A 16,861-nucleotide genomic window follows, 5' to 3' on the forward strand; every position below is an offset into this window, starting at 1 on the left:
CGTGGAGGGAACAAATCCTGGTGGGAATGGGCGGCTTGATTGAAGAAATGAATTTCAGTGGTGGAGGGGCAGCTTCGCAGGGAAATCAGAAAGGAAGAAAGCAAAGTAGAAATAAAAGATTGAAGAGGCTGCTTGCGTTGGCGACGAAGGAGAGGTGCACGAAGGAGATGGAGGGGAGGGTGTCCGTATGAAGGAAGCCAGCTGGTTTTCTTCAACAAAAAGCATTGGAACAAGGCTTAAAGTCCACAAATATTATCCCTTGCATTAACTTCATGTCCTCTAATACTTTCCTACTTATAATTTCTCTAAATTAACCAATTTTGAAGCCCCAAAATTGCTGCCCTTGCAAAGCTCCGAATTTCCATTTTTGGTCTTTGATTTCCTCACTCAATTCCCCAAATTGAGGTCCAATTCTGATGAAGAAAAATCCCATATAATTTTCTGTAAGTCCCTGACACTCGAAGGCTTAGTTTAGAAGTCCAAATTTTCTTTAATTTGGCCCGTACGAATTTCTGCTAATTTTCCGCAACATCCAAATCGATTTTCCGTAAAAATCTCATAATCTCCGAAAATTTCTCGGGGGATGAGTCGACGTTCCTAAAATAGCTCGTGACACCACGGAACTTTCAATTTCTGAAATCGGGTTTAAATTCGCAGTTAATTTCACTTCGACGCGCTTTTGGAATGACTTAGTCTACTCGGTAGTTTTTAGGAATTTTTTTAGTGCAATTGACCCGTGATCGAATTATCTCAAGTCACAATGTACATCTTCGACACATTGGCGACTCTCGGTTGTCGTGAAAATTTCAAGGTTTCAAATACGGGCACTGGGTATTAAAACGATAGAAAAATCGGTCTAGTGCCGATTGACGAGTATTTTGCAATAAGGTGGAATCACCCACACTCTGATCACATATCTCAGTCAAATCGACCTATCTCCGGTCTCTGATCGATTTCTGACAGTGCTATAATGACCTTTGCATACCAACACGGTCGAGCAATCGATTCCTGGTCGAATTCTCAAGTCCATTGCATTTAGATTCCTTAATTGCTTCCCCAGATAGACCAGTTATCTCATGAGTGATCGACTCAGAGAATTGCACTATAGGCTCGTCGGTGAAAGGCCCGATTTATTCGATTGAAAACAAGACTGAAAATTCAGGATGTCATAATTACACAGAAAACCACTGCAACTTACGTTACCATTCAGGGCTATGGAACAACTGGTGGGGGAGTCAAAAGCCCTTGGCCTGATAACCTGAACCGTATTTTTTTTTTTCAGTTCGGAACATTTACCAGTCGATCTTTCGACGCCTGGAACATGGAAAATACAGAACTGAAATGGGTCGGTTCGTGTTTCGGGTAAGGATCTAAGTATTTTTGGGTTAGAATCTAAGCCAAATTGCCAAATAGCCCGAGAATGGACATGATTCCGAAGGGAGGAAAAAGGGAAACAGATTCAAACTAAGAACTGCAATTTCCTCTTCGCCGGAGTGACAAGCATTTGCCCCTAGTCCGCAGTCAGCAACCACTAAAATATAAATAGGGGTAGTAAATTTAAATCATGAAAAAGAGCCGGCAAATTTGAGCAAGATCCCATCGTTGTCTAAGTGCCGAGTGTTCGTGTCGACAACATTACATAGTACGAAACTTCTCTGATTCTTGTTCTTAAAGGAAAGACGTTCTAATTATCCATGAACATGACAGACCATGGCTCCAAGCTGCCTGAGCATGTCCTTCAACATGCTTGGACAAAGATCAGAAGCTCTCCACCTCTAGTCCCCCAGGCTTTCCATCTCTCGGGCCAAAAGGAACTCCTCCCCGAACGGAGATTACGATTGGGTGTTACAAATTTATGCAGTTAATTAAATAAACACTACTTTAAAGTTTAACCAACTTTTTAGGAACTATAAATTTTTTAATATCATCTTTTTTTCCATTAAGTTAACAATGCGCCTTTTCAATAGCTTTAAATTTTATATTAGCGAATATTTTTCCATTAAAATGTGATTATTAAGTCCCTTATTTGTTAATCGCTTAGTCAAATAAGCTATATTTCAAATCATAACTAATGCTGACATACATATTTTAATTTTTTATATAATTTCTTTATCCTAATCTTTAAACTTCAGAGAAATCTGTAAAGTGAAAATGAAGGAAGCTCTAATTATTGTTTTTAGTTTTCATCTTACTTTGATTATAATTCAAATAGATGACCTTGAGTTTATTACCGTTATTTGTTTTCAATATAAGTTTCATAAGTGGTCAAAACGATGTATGTTACATGATTTATGAGTATTTTTGAAGATATTTTCTCTTTACCCGTTTAAACTCAATGAGATATAATAGTTTGGGGATGACAACTAAGCTTAAAACTCATCATTGAATGTGCACCACACACCAATGACTTCTGTGTCAAGTGCGATCTGGCGAGAAAAGGCAAAAACATTCTTGCAATTTCGGATTCAACAACATAACTTTGTGATAGATTAATCCTTTCGGGTAGTTTTAGCTTTAACACGATGGATTAAGCAACTTTCTCAAGGGTCATAAGAATATAATCACTTCGTTAATAAAAAAAAAGGCTTGAACATTGCACTCTTAAGAGTAATTAATAAGCCAGTTGCCCAATAAAAATCAACGAAGCTAGTTGTTGATGAATACAACATATATGAACTGACTTTTGATTCTGTTAATTGAGAAATATTTATTCATACAAGAAAGAATATATAAAAGTTAACATGTCAACTTCGAAGATGAGTTGACCTTTAGAATCTGGTCCACATTGCCTGCAGGTACAGTTACGATTATGCGGAGGATTGAACTGTATTTTATGATAAAGTGAGAATTATATTCTAAAAGTCCAAAGTTAAACAGGGGAAATTACATAGAAAGTGTGACAAGATGGAGACAAAGGAGTTGAAGGCCTAATTTTACCAACACTAGGACCTCAAAGGTGTGAACGAAAAATAAGGGGACGAGGACCAGTTGGAAGGGCAAAGGGCAAGACTAACGAACAACAAGAGGAGGATGGAGGATGTGTTATTGGACGTGGTGATATCGGAAGCTTGAAAAGGAGAGACTTGATTCATTTGGACGCCAAAGCACAAGACTTTCCACGTTTCTTGTTTTCATAAATAAGTCAGGACAAGTTTGCTTCATCATTCTTGAATTCGTACAAGGATTTTGGGGTCACAATTAATATCCTTCTGGGAAACGCCTCAGGGGATCATAAGACATGCCCAATTCAGGTCTGTAGAAACAACCAAAATGAGCCATCAACAGCCAAACGAAGGTAAGAAGCTCTCCACCTTTCCTCAGCACCTGCACGTGTGCCTCTCCCTTGATATGACTCGCTGCATATGACAACAACTCAACCCACACTCCGCTCATCACCGTCCATTTCATTTCCTTGAGGCTTTCCATCTTGTGGGCCAATTTGAACCCCTCGTGGAGTAGGTCTCCCGGTCCAGGGAAACTGTGTCGATCGTATGCAAAACAGCTGCTGCACAACTCCTCTACATTCCTTGCACCAACATCGGGAACATTGAACTGCATACTTATCAACATAGTTAATGATGTGATTTGGGCAATGCCTGCCACGGCAGACACCACATTAGGCTGATTAAATAAAAGATATAACATGTAGTCGGAGAGGATCTTGCTGAATTCTCTTTCGTCATTTCTTTCTGTGACTTTCTCTATGTTGTACCATATTTCAGTAGCAACATGCCACTGCAAAATAGTGCTGTCATAATTAGCCTCGGTGACATACCCTAAAAGATCGCCACAATCGATCCCCTCCAGTATGCTATTGAGAAACATAGCACCTCTAGCTTCAACAATGTTCTTCACCTCTGTTAGATTATCCGCCTTCTCGGATTTACGTTTCACTTCCTTAAAGATGAAGATCCATAGTTTCTTCATAAAAGGGTTCTTCGACACATTCTCCGAATTCGCAATCATAAACATTTCCTCTCTCCTAATCATGTCCTTAACTTTCACGAAATAATAGATGATCTTCTTAGCGATACGGAATGGAAAACCGCAGACATTGGAACAAGGAATGATGCCCCACCACCGATTTTGTCTAGGCATCTTTCTTGGACTCTCATCCAAGTACTCAGAGAAAAGATTGCAAGCAGAGATGGACTCTGACCACCTTTGAAATATTAATGGTGTATTTAAGACCTTGTAAGTAACATTGGCATTAGGCTCAACTTTACATGTGGCGAATTGAGGCTTCCGCAGGGTATCCATGTTGGGTACAAACTTGTGGAGAAATGAATGTAGTTTAGATGATGTTGTGTTGTCCCACTTGATACCGGCAATAGTCCAATCGGAGAAAACGAGCATGAGCAGAGCTATCACATCAAGTGCAATCCCTCCGAAAAGAAGGGAATAAGTAATTTTCATATCGAGATTGGGAAGTTGATGCTTATTCAAGCGATTGAATAGGATGAAAGTGATCGCAACATTAATGAAGGCTATGGAGCGGAAAATGTAGCTTCGCTTAGAATGTACTGTCAATGCTTTTGTGTAGAGCATCTCATAAAAGAAATTAAGTTCGACTGATATCACCCTCAACGCATCCATTGCAGAAACTTTGCGAAAATATTCGCGACTCATCATGCGTTCTTCACTTGAGTAGATGAGATCTATGAGAAAGATATCAAAGATATTAAGGAAGTGGCGAGCATGCTTGACCACAATGCTCTCGGCAAGCTTTGCTTCTTCTCCCTCAGGATATCTATCCCCTAGAACATTGAGTTCTTCAACCAACCTGATTTTTGAATTTTTTGAGTGCTTGTGATGTGAGAACACCCGTACCCTGAACCTTGGGAGGCTCGAGAGATTAAGTACTAATATCCTCTCCACATTTTTAATGACCGCAGCAAGAAACACCAGCATTGTCGGGATCACCAATGATTTGTTACTGGGAAATATCTGCACAAAGATATAGATGGCAGCACTTACTTGGAAGATGAGACTGAACAGGTGTCGTCGCCAAAGCGAACTATCCTCTAAAGAGAAGGCAGCGATGGTGTCTGGACCGCCAAGGTGTAACAAGAGAAACGAAGCCCAAAATGCCTGAAATGCTCCATTTACTTCAATTACATGAGTGGACGAATTGCCTTGGTTGTGAGAGATGAGCCCGATTGTGAATGCAGTTGTCCAGTCGGCCATTAAATAGGCCAACCACAAGAGGGAAATGAGGTAGTCATTTGCTATTTTTTTTCTAAGAGGTGCAAATAAAGTGAGAAAGACCTGAAGCAAGAGGCTTAGTATGACGAAACCTCGAATGCTCCATTCATTCCACAAATTCGAAATGGAGCTAAATGCCATGTGTTTGCTTAGTTTTAGTTTAATGGCTCCTCGCTATAATAATGTTTAAACCCATCCATTCTTATCTGCTTCACAAGATATTGACAATGTCGATTCAACCAATTACAAAACTCCAGCAAAACATATTACTTTAGCCAATGAAATGTAAAGAAAAAAAGAAGAAGAGACTTTCCCTTAGATGATATGAGCCAAAGACGAATTGGATTTAATATAGGTGGGACACTCTGAAAAGGCATGTCCGTCTCCCGCCAAAGCAAGTGAAGGAATCTCTTTTCACTTTATATATTATTTCTCAATTATTAATTTCTTCGACTAGAAGTAGTTCCCTTACTTTCTTTTCTATTTATTTGGACAAGATAACTTTCATAAAATTAAAATATATAGAAAAACATAGATTTTGTAAGTTGAGATTACTTGAGTTCAATAAGTTTTGTCCGGAAAAATATCCTCTTTTTTCTCTTTCCTCATCCTTTTGCCTTTTATTAATATAGGGAAAAATATTCTTTTTCTTCTTTTTCTTAAATTTTCCCCTCTTTGTGTATAGATTTATTAAATATTAAAATGGAAGATTTGTCATGCATTACTCTTTGTCATGCATTAAATCTAGTAAAGATTATTCCTGACTCTTTATTTATAGTATCAGATGCATATAGCAGAAGAAAAATATCTTATGCATGAATGATGCTTTATGTTGGATTGATGTTTTATTGTCAGATTGATCCTATCTCAATTCTATTTGCATATCCATCTATAACTACTAGAGTTCTGAACTATGAAGCTTCAGTACCCATGATTAGTTTAGTGAAATGTTTGATGACACCCCATCTAACAAGACACTTGATATTATTGATGAAGAAGACATTATGTAGCAAGTCATGTCGGTTTTTTTTTTTTTTTTTTTTTGGTTGAAAATTTATTTTATTATCCATTCAATTACTTTAAACAGAATTTCCATCCACGTAACCCTAACTATTACTAGTGGTTTTAGAAATAATTCCATAAAAACACAAAAAACGACAAGAAGAACAAAGGAAAAGGCAATATTGAAATCTCTGCTTTTAACAGATACGGAGATTTTACTTCATCCTTTCTTTCTTCATTTAACATGATCTCAAATGTAGATTTCAGGAAGAAAATGACATTGCTTAATATTTTCGCATCTTTATTTTCTTATGGCTCTCTCGCATTTTAAGAATCATTAATGTTAAACATATGAAATCTGGAAAAAACATATTAGAATGTCCGATACAATTTTCTATCCTTTTCCAAAGCTCAAAACACCTACTTGTTTCCAAATTTTGCAAGGAAAATGGTTAATGATTTTAAGGTACAATAGTATAATCTATTCATTTGATTATTCAATAAGTTTATTTTGGAATAAAGAGCCAAGAGTTGTGCATCAACTATAAGATACCAACGTGACTCATAAATTCCTGTCAAAAAAATTTTAAAGGAAAAAGCATGAATCCCGAATCACGTCAAAGTTAAGAGCATTGCGTGAAAAGGGGAAAAGAAAGAATATATAAATGGTTCTAAGTTAAAGGAAAAAAAGAAAAAAAATATCTAAGTTAAAGAAAAAGGGAATAAAGAAAAAGAATGTGAAGTGGGTCCAAGTTAAAGAAAAAAAGCAAGCTAAGAATTGGAGCATCGCTTTGTCGGATGGCCAATTTTTTACACCACTGATTAACAAGGGGAAAAATGCCAAAAAAGTCCTAAATCTTTTGCCTTTGTGCCAATTTAGTCCTAAACCTTTTTTTTTTGTGCCGATTCAGTCCTAAACCTTTTTACGTTGTGCCAATTCAGTCCTTTCCGGCCAATTTTGGCCGGATTTTGTTGACTGGACATTGGCCGGTTGACGTGGCTTGATCGGCGCTAACGTGGACAACTTTTAATAATCCTTTTTCTTTTTCTTTTTTTTTTTGTCTTTTTCCTCCAGCCAGTCACCGAGGTCCGGCAACCAACCAGAGGCGACGGCCGGCGAGGACGAGCCTCGCTGGCCCTCGTCGGATCTGGCGAGGTCGAGCCTCGCCGGCCCTCGCCAGCCATGGGCAAGGCTCGCCCTCGCCGAATCTGGCGAGGCTCAACCTCATCAGCCCTCGCTAGCCATGGGCGAGGCACACCCTCGCCGGATCCGGCAAGGTCGAGCCTCGCCGGCCCTCGCCAGCCATGGGCGAGGCTCGCCCTCGCCAGATCTAGCCTCGCCCACGAGGTGGCTAGCGAGGTCGGCCTCGCCCTCACCGGCCGTCACCTCTGGCCGGTCGTCAGACCTCGACGACCGGCTGGAGGAAAAAGACAAGAATAAAAAATAAAAATATTAAAATATTATTAAAAGTTGTTCACGTTAGCGCCGATTAGGCCACGTTAGCCGGCCGGTGTCCAATCAGCAAAATCCGGCTAAAATTGGCTGTAAATGACTGAATTGGCACAACATAAAAAGGTTTAGGACTGAATTGGCACCAAAAAAAGGTTTAGGACTAAATCGGCACAAAGGCAAAAGATTTAGGACTTTTTTGGCACTTTTCCCGATTAACAAGCCTAATTTAATATAAAAAAACTCATTATTAGGTTAATCTCAATTCTAACCCAAATTTTGTTTCATGTTAAAAAAATTATCAACTTTCACTTTAGTCCAAATCTACCCCTGTTAGCTCTTTGTTCGAAAATTGTCATTGATTTTCTTCAATATTATTGATATTATGAGGTTGCTATTGTTTCATACAAGGGAGAAAATATTGATGAACACACAAGTTTTGATAATGAGTCTCTAATTGGTCTTGATGTTCATAATTTTGAAGAAAATAGTTTCAATATTTGGACACGTGGACAAATTTAGGACTATGGTAAAATTTGGTGAATTTTTTTAGACAAAAAAATTCATGGAAAATTTGGAATCGGAACAAAAGTTGGGAGTTTTTAGAGAATTAGAACCTCATTAACATGACCTAAAAAGGACACATGATTGTAAGCTTATTCAAATTGAGTTTAAACGGAATAACTTTTTATACACAAATAAAGAAATGTGTTTTGTGCTAATTGACCTCTTCAATCTGTCTATGTGTTGACACCCAAATTTACCCCTGAAACTAGGGGTAAGTGGTTCCTGATTCCGGTTCGGTTTCGTCTGGAACCTAAAACCTACCCTCGGGTACATGTTCCTCAATTTTTGGAACCTGAAACCTACTCGTCAAAACCAAGAACCTAGAACCTACCTTGTCACAGGTTCCAGGGTCGGTTCTAGGTTCCAACAGGTTCTTTTTTTTGGTTTCATATTCGTAGTGGACGCGAATATTCGGAAGCCAAAATAATTCAATAGTTTTTTTTTTGGTAACCCAGGGAATCCCGTAAGTCGACAGCCAACGAGCAAACCTTGGGGGAGAGACTGCAGGACCCACCACCACAGTACTCCAGGTAAGAATCCCTAACGACACCTCTGGGATTCGAACTCCTCCCCTTCGTGAGGGGGAGAGAGCCCAAGCTACATGCGCCGCTAAGGGCGGTGGTGAAATAATTCAATAGTTGGTCCTCCATTTTCAGTATTTGCCAATACACAACAATGTGAATCTTTTACATCCGAATAGACAACTAAATTCATAGTTTTCTAGAGAAAACATTGTCTAATGTATAATTTGGTGATTCCTTATGGTTAATGTGTTTCATAATAATAAATACGGTTGCATAATAATGAAGGTTGAGCAACTGTCGGTGTTGCTCATCTTAGTTAGGCAAAGGAGCAATCTATCACTTGAGCAAAAATGTGGAGGAAAACCTACCGTCTCGTCGTCGATCAGCCGGTAAGCCCCCGCCCGAGTCTCCAAGGGCTCATGACCTCGTACAACCTTCTAAGATGTCTAACTCTTCACATTTCGATAATCTTCTCCATCACTGACCATCTCATCTTTGCTATCCTAATCCACACCAGGAGCAATTTCTCCTGCAATCACCAGCATACGAGCAATCTCAATGCCGATGATAAAGATAGTGATGCAGAAATTATCGTACAAACCCAAAGGTTTACGGAAGTTTATAGCACATTATTGTAGTGATACGAGTTATCAGTGCGGTGAATTATCAAATTCAAAATCAATAGAAAGAGCGCACCTTGGCATTCCTATTCGTGTTATTTGCAGTTGCTTGAGCACGAGCATTAGCTAACCTCCATAAGCCTGTCCAACCCAATCTTGCCGCCCTCGATGTCAAAGGGGGAAAGGTCGGGTTTAAGGATACTTGATCACGAGAGTTCCCTCACAAGATCACGAGCTCTCCCAAGCTCGTATGCCTCGCGACGAGTTTATTTATGCGATCTAGTTATTTATGATAACCTAAAAATAGACGGGAGTCGGCACTAGCCTCGTTTTGGGGGTTGGCTAGAAAACCCAATCAAGGGTTGGGAGTGTTCCCTCAATTCCTACGCAACCAAATATCTAAGTTCGGGGACTTGGGTTACACTAATATTTCTATTAATGCCCTTTCGGTACCTAAACAGTATATTGTGTTTTCCTAAAATGTCCATGCATTTCTTTTTATATTTTTGGGGTCATTTGTCCTAAACTAAATGATCATGCGTGGTTGGTCATTTTCATTCTATTCTATTTCTAGAAGAACAAGAAACGAAAACAATCAATGGAATTGAAATTGCAAGATAGTAAGTAAACAATCAAAGAAAGCAGCAAATCTATCATCCAATCCTAAAAAATACAAAAGAGAAACACAATTGAAAAAAAAAAAAGAGAGAAAGAGAGTAAACCCGCAACTCGTCGGGTTTTATACAACAAATGGAACCCGAGACATATTTCAGGAAAACAAATAGTACATGACAATGGTCAGGATGGCCATCGATCTCCACCATCTTCACGCTTTATCCATGTTCAGGGTCCTATTCTAAGCCTAATCTGAGAAACTTATAACTAGGTACATACAAATGAGAGAAACAAGAATGCACATCAAAACAATCAGCATGCAAGATATTTTAAAAGAAATCCTAGAATGAAATCATAACAAAGAAATCACAACAAAAATCATCAAACATCACACATAAGATCAAAGCAATTGGGGTAGAACCCATGGATAATTGGCTCTAAGAAAAGCACAAAACATCAAGCACATCATGAGGAACAACTTTCATGAATGAAGCTTCCTAAAATGTATCAGGTTCAAGTAAGGTCAAATTCATGACCGTAAAAAAGCAACAATCGCTAAAGCATGCAAATCAATCATAAGCAAATCAGAAAATGATGCATGGTAACTGATTTGTTAAGCCACCTAATCAATGCATGAAAATTATGAAATTTGAACGTGACATAAGGCAAAATGTGAAGAAAAAGATTGATTAAGACATTTAACCCTAAATCCATGTGCAAAAGGCCACACAAATCCATTAACATTGATACATGACTTGTCATTAGGAGCAAAATGCATAACAATTTCAATTGCAACATATTGACTTGATGCATGGTTTTTACATAGTAAATGATCCTCAAATGAGGCACGTTATACATCAATTCTCAAAAAAAGAATATCATCAAATTTAGCATGCATAATATTCTAAAAGATTCAAGAATGCATGCACGCCCATTGTTGAAACCTAGATTTTGACGCCCGTTTGGTCATTTATCGCTTTAAAAATTAGGGTTTAATTTTATCCAAAAAAATATATTAATTGCGTAGCATATAGATTTATGTGCATTTTTATTATTTTATTTTAATTGGCATTTTATTTATTGGACCGGTGCGGATGGCTTCACATTAGTTGGATTAAGCCCACAAAAAGAGCAAATTAGCCTAAGCCCGTTGCTTTTTAATTAATTAATTATCTTATGAAAAATTGAGATTTGATGCGATATTACGGTGGTTTTTGACATTTAAAATAATATTGCAATCTTATCTTTAGTCTTTTGGTGGTAAAATCGTTGGGAATATTAAGGAGGATAAGGAATAATCTAAAATATTTTGTTGCGGATAGAGATTTCAAAAGATTTTAGAGTTGGATAATGGAGCTTTATCTTGAGTGAATTATCTGGAAAATCTTCACAAAAATTTTAGATTATCTTCAATCGCTGAGTCAATATATGAAATCTTCGTGGGTAGAATAGATTGATTTTTCTTGCTCTATAAAAGGGGGGTCTCTTCTCGAGGGGGTGGAGAAAAAAATTGAAGAAATTTCTCCTCCGGTTGAGAAGAGTGAAAAAGTCTTTTGCAGAAAGTACAAAGGAGAGTGACGAGAGAGAGAGAAAGAGGAGGTCAGCGGGACCCAGCAGCAGGAAAAGGGAAAAAGAGCAGAACACTGTTCATCTTCCTCCTCTCGACCGCGACTACTGTGGTGCCTCGACCTTTCGATTAATAGCACCGGACACCGCCTGCTGCCCGGGCCACCAGCCACCTCCGAGTCGCCGACTGCCACTCCTCTGCCGGCGGCGCCGCTTCCCGATCCGCTCAAACCCTCCGCCCAGATCTGCTCGAGCACCAGCGGCACCACCCTCCACCCGCAGCCGCGAAGCCACCGAGCTGCACCGGTCGCCTCATCAGCACCGCCTCACACCAGTGACCCGCGACCCCACTGCACGCCGCTCGGACCTCCACCTCAGCACCTCGCCTCCTGTCCGCTCGGTGGCCGAAGCCCGCCACGCCTGAGCCCCGCTCCGACAGCTCGCTCCGTCCGACGCCACGCCACCACACTGTGATCCCGCACCCCCGCGCCGCTGCAATCTCGCGCCTCTGCAACGCCCGAGTCGATCCGCCTCGCTACGTCACCACTGAAAACCACAGCAACCAGCTCATATCAAGTCATTTGCACAGAAGGTCATCCGAAACAGAGAACACATCAGAACAATTTTCCAGATTCTGGACTAGACTTTGGACATGCAAAAACCACATCAAATGAGGTCCAATCAAGGCATTCTATAGCTCATTGGAAAGATATTTGCACTGTCTTCGACCTTCATGAAAACTTCAAACACAGAAAACCACAGCAACCAGCTCATATCAAGTCATTTGCACAGAAGGTCATCCAAAACAGAGAACAAGTCAGAACACAACAAAGGATTAGGTATGCTTGTAATCCACATCATTTATACGGACTAACTACACATCGATGACTTGCTCGCCCTACCTATAAAAAGAAGTTGATTATAGAGACTTTCTGTGCCCATAATGGAGATTTCAGCACCGATACGTATCAGTATACCCTTGATGCTGAGGAAGGATAGTAAAATCCACACTTCCAGCTAATAAATTGAACTTAATGGCAGAGACCTTGAGCCCTAAGACCCCAACGTACTCTGTAATATACTCTGCAGAGCTGACGAGAAACGCCGTCTACAACGGAAATCTCCTCCCACCAAGTTCAAAACAGAACCACCTCATAGCATGCAAGCCGTCTATATACATGAAGCGCACAAGCACGCCTGACTAAGGAACCGAATCTGTAGCTAAGATAGAACAGAGCAGCTTGAAACAAAAACCTAACCACGATCCCAATCTTCTAACTCCACGTTCGTGAGACCGTGGCGCCAAAACCAAACTAACCCGCTCTAATAGATCGCTACGGCTTCAGTCCTTTCAAAACAGAGAAAGGCCGAGACCTAAAATCCAAGACCGAGGACGACGCGCCGAGACCTCAAGAGCTCAAAAACATCACCACACCGGGAAGCTACCGTGACACCGCGGAATTAGAAATTCGGAAAGGGAGCGAGTTTTACCTCCTTCCGGTTCCCTAGCGAACCAGCGTCTCCATTCCGGAGGTCGATTCAGCAGCGGCGGAAAAGAACATACATCAGCGCATCGGACGAAGGAAAATGAAGAACGGAAGGCGATCCGCAATCCCGAAGCTCGGAGCACGGCGTCAGAGCCTGAGGCGAGCTGCGAAACCGCGAGCTCGGAGCGAGTTCTGCCGCTGGAGGAGGCGCTTCCGGCAGGGGGGAGGGAGCTTGACCGGTAGAGATTGCGATGGAAGCTCTTCCTTCTCGTTCCAGATAGAGAAGAAGCGAGAGGGTAGAGAAGAGAGAGAGAGAGGGTCGAGAGAAAGGAGAGAGGAGAGAGAGTCGCGATGTAGAGAGTAGGGGTGAGCGGTTTCGATTCCGTCTAAAACTTGGAACCTACCCTCGGTACAAGTTTCAAAAAATTTGGAACTTGGAACCTACCTGTCAGAACCAAGAACCTGAAACCTATCATGTCACAGTTTCAAGATCAATTCCAAGTTCCAACATGTTCTTTTTTCTTTTTCTTTTTTCATTTTCAGATTTGAACTATAACGTACGCGCATATTATCGGAATCTTCAGCATAGTCAAGATGCTGGCTGTCACCGATCTTTCTTCTCAAACCATATGTTTTTATCAAAACATGGAAATCCTTTTTGTAAGTCCGTGAAGAAGTTCTGCTATGCTTAACCTGTTAACAGCAGGTTCATATTAGGAGCAAATCTACCAAAAATCATGCTGGTGCATATTTATGTTTTCAAGCACTTAAATACCCCTATGAACACAAAAAAACCTAATCCAATCCTTAGAACAAAAGAAAACAACAAACTCACAGAAAAACGTAGATTGGAGCGGTAGAATGATGTAAGCACAATCTTTGTCTCCTTTGACATGCAAAGGCACTGAATAACATCTTCTCGAACACCATTAGTAGCAGTAGCAGTCAAAGCCATCAGTGGGATGTCAAATTTCAAGAACTTCATCTTGAAGGTGCTGAAGTTCTCTCTTAACACAGATAGTTTCCTAAAATGTGAAAAAACTTCAGTCAGGAAAGAATCCTTACCATAATCTTTAAAGCTCACATGACTAATGCTTGAAGTTGTGAATAAGCATGACCACAAAGAGAACAGCAAATCAATGACTCTAAAGCTCACATGACGATCAGTATTTTAAACAGACACATCTCATAATCTTTAAAGCTCACATGACTAATGCTTGAAGTTGTGAATAAGCATGACCACAAAGAGAACAGCAAATCAATTACTCTAAAGCTCACATGACGATCAGTATTTTAAACAGACACATCTCACGTCTTCCAATGGAACACATCACAAACTTGAAAATAAACTGAAGAACTTAAAGTTCATGGTTAAATCAGCCATAAGGAAAAACAACTGGCGGCAAGCATGTCACTTTACAGATTGCAAATGTTAGCGAGTGTCGAAAGAAGATGGTTGTGATCGAAATAGGGGAACAACCATGGCGAAGCTAAGGGAACCAGTCAGTTAATTAGCTGAACAAGGGAGAACTCATGATCCAAACCGAAATTTCAGATTACGGCAGGTTTACTTCCCAAATTTGATCGGACAAACACATGTGCAGACATGAGCTCACCGCCCAATCAGTTCACGCCAAACCCAAATCCCAAAATATGCTGCGGCCGACCAAAAGAGCAGACACAGTAGGAGGCATCGGAGATGCTCATCTAAGGTCAAGATACGCATCCCAACCTTAAGAGAAAAACAGGAAAGCGACATCCATCCGATAAAGCAAGAGCAAAGATGCATATGTACCAAGAACACAATCAAACACTCCATATGATTAAACTCAGGCCACACCCATCACTTGGCAAGATCCCTCAAATCAACTGTCGAGCTTGAGTTCCCAAGCAGAGCCAATCAAAAAGATAAAAAATTCAACAAAAGGAAAAACACCCAGATGAAAAAAAAAAAAAAAAAAAAAAGGAGAGAGAGAGAGTACATGAGTAAGAGAGAGGTGGACTAGATTTGGGGTGGACAGGTGGGGAGTTGGAGATCTGTATATGATTGCAAGTGAAGACGTGGAGGATGTAGTAGCCGGGGGGAAGCAAAACCGATTTGAAGATCGAGATGATAACTTCCCGAACTGCGTCGAGTTGCCCTGAGCGTGCGGCTGGGCGAGTAGCTTCAGGGAGGCTCGGCCAAGGGCGTCAAGACTCGGGGGAGAGACTCAGAGATTTGGGTAGCGACTGGCGTCCGGCGGCGTCCGGCGGCGGCGGCGGCCTCGAGCGCGAGCGGTGTCCGGCGGCGAGACTCAGAGCGGCGTGACCGTGTGTGTGTGTGAGGTCTGAATCGATTTTGCAAAAGATACGAATGAAGATCATCTTCTTCTTTTAGAGCTCTAACTTGTTCCGAAACCGGTTCCGGTTCCGGTTGAAACCGGAACCGGAACGGGGAACCAAACCGGACCCTCCTCTTGTTCGGTTCTGGTTCCCGGGTAACTCGGGAACCAGGCTCACCCCTAGTAGAGAGGGAGAGAATCCCCGCGGGAGAGAACGTCCAAGAGAGAGAAAATGGAACTGGAATGGCCTCCCCGTCCGCGAGAGAGAGAGCCCCCTTTTGGCGAAGGCCCCCGTCCGTTTTTTTTTTTTTTTTTTGCTCTTTATCTTTTATATTTTTGCAAAATGGATGTTTAAAATGTCAACAAAAATTCGGGTGTCAACAGTGTTATTCGCAGTTGCTTGAGCACGAGCATTAGCTAACCTCCATTGCAATAATGAGCTGTGCAAGATGCGTAACTTGTGAATCTCCTCTTCTTGCACAGGCGACACCTTCCTCTTTGGCTTGAAGTACTTCAAAACCTTACTAACTGCACCGCCATTGCCACCACCTCCATTTGTTTTGCTCTCTGGTTTCTTAGTACTAGCCCTTGGTGCATTGAAGCCAGAAGAAACCTCCATCGCTAACGATCCCGCCCACAATAAACTTTGTCCGGGAGATAAAGCCCACGCCGAGGGCGAAGGTGGGGCCGATCGTGTCGTTCTTGATACTACCAGCCCAGAGGGATTACTTTGCTGGCGTCTCTTGAGCGTGGCTAAACTTACATTGCCACTGGTGTTGTCCTCATCGCCATCTCCGTTGTGGCCTGATGATTTGGGCCTCGGTTTGGAAGTCGATTTGGAGCAGGCAACGGTGACTCTTTGGCTAGGGGTGCGAACTTCAGAGCTCGACATGGCGGTTGGAGCTCCGCTGCTACTGTGGACAAGGTGCAGTAGAGGCGACTGCACCATCGACAGTGGCGGTGGGGACAGGCAACGGCGGTGGCAGTGCAATGGCGACGAAGACACGAGTCTCACAGCACCAACGGCAGCACGGACGGCACGGCGAAGACGACGGCGGTCGCAGCTCAACCCACGGCCAAGGGGGGAAGAGCTCAGTTCTAGCGAAGGCGGTGGCGGTTCGGAGCAACGACGGCCCGGACGGTCGAGAGAACAGTGGCAAGAGATGGTGATGGTGGCTTGGGGACAACGGCGGTGGCTCATAGCAGCGAGGGGCGGCGCGGACAGCGCGACAACTCGTTAGGCTCAACGGTGAGACAGCTTGTTGGACGAATGGTGGGTGGTGGTGGTTTGATGGCCAAGAGGTGGTGGTGAGTAGGGCGTGGGGCGGCGATGTGGTGGTGGGTGAAGCAGCAGCCACCGACCAGCAAGGGGAAGGAAGAAGAAGAGAAGAAGGGGTAGGGTTTCGGCCAAGAGAGGGGGAAATAGAAGAGAGAGAGAGAAGAAAAGAAAAAGTTGGGACAACAGGAAGTGACGTGAGGAGGAAAAATGGAAGAAAAGAAAAAA

The 16,861-nt window shown here is 41.8% G+C and overlaps 2 protein-coding genes across 2 annotated transcripts; both read right to left on the minus strand.

Annotated features, from left to right (window-relative positions):
* Nucleotides 1–3,198: 3,198 nt before the first annotated feature.
* LOC120295463 lies at nucleotides 3,199–5,187 on the minus strand. The gene has a single exon (XM_039316637.1). The coding sequence runs from the start codon at nucleotides 5,185–5,187 to the stop codon at nucleotides 3,199–3,201; it is 1,989 nt and encodes a 662-aa protein (XP_039172571.1).
* Nucleotides 5,188–11,423: 6,236 nt separating this feature from the next.
* LOC104433388 (QWRF motif-containing protein 7) lies at nucleotides 11,424–16,394 on the minus strand. Its single transcript, XM_018872256.2, has 4 exons — nucleotides 15,780–16,394; nucleotides 13,872–14,061; nucleotides 13,041–13,729; nucleotides 11,424–12,095 (listed from the first exon to the last, which is right to left on the minus strand). The coding sequence occupies exons 1-3, from the start codon at nucleotides 16,304–16,306 to the stop codon at nucleotides 13,514–13,516; spliced, it is 933 nt and encodes a 310-aa protein (XP_018727801.2). The 5' UTR covers nucleotides 16,307–16,394; the 3' UTR covers nucleotides 11,424–12,095; nucleotides 13,041–13,513.
* Nucleotides 16,395–16,861: the final 467 nt, after the last annotated feature.

This window comes from Eucalyptus grandis, chromosome 1 (genome assembly GCF_016545825.1).
Source record: "Eucalyptus grandis isolate ANBG69807.140 chromosome 1, ASM1654582v1, whole genome shotgun sequence".
Lineage (NCBI taxonomy): Eukaryota > Viridiplantae > Streptophyta > Magnoliopsida > Myrtales > Myrtaceae > Eucalyptus > Eucalyptus grandis.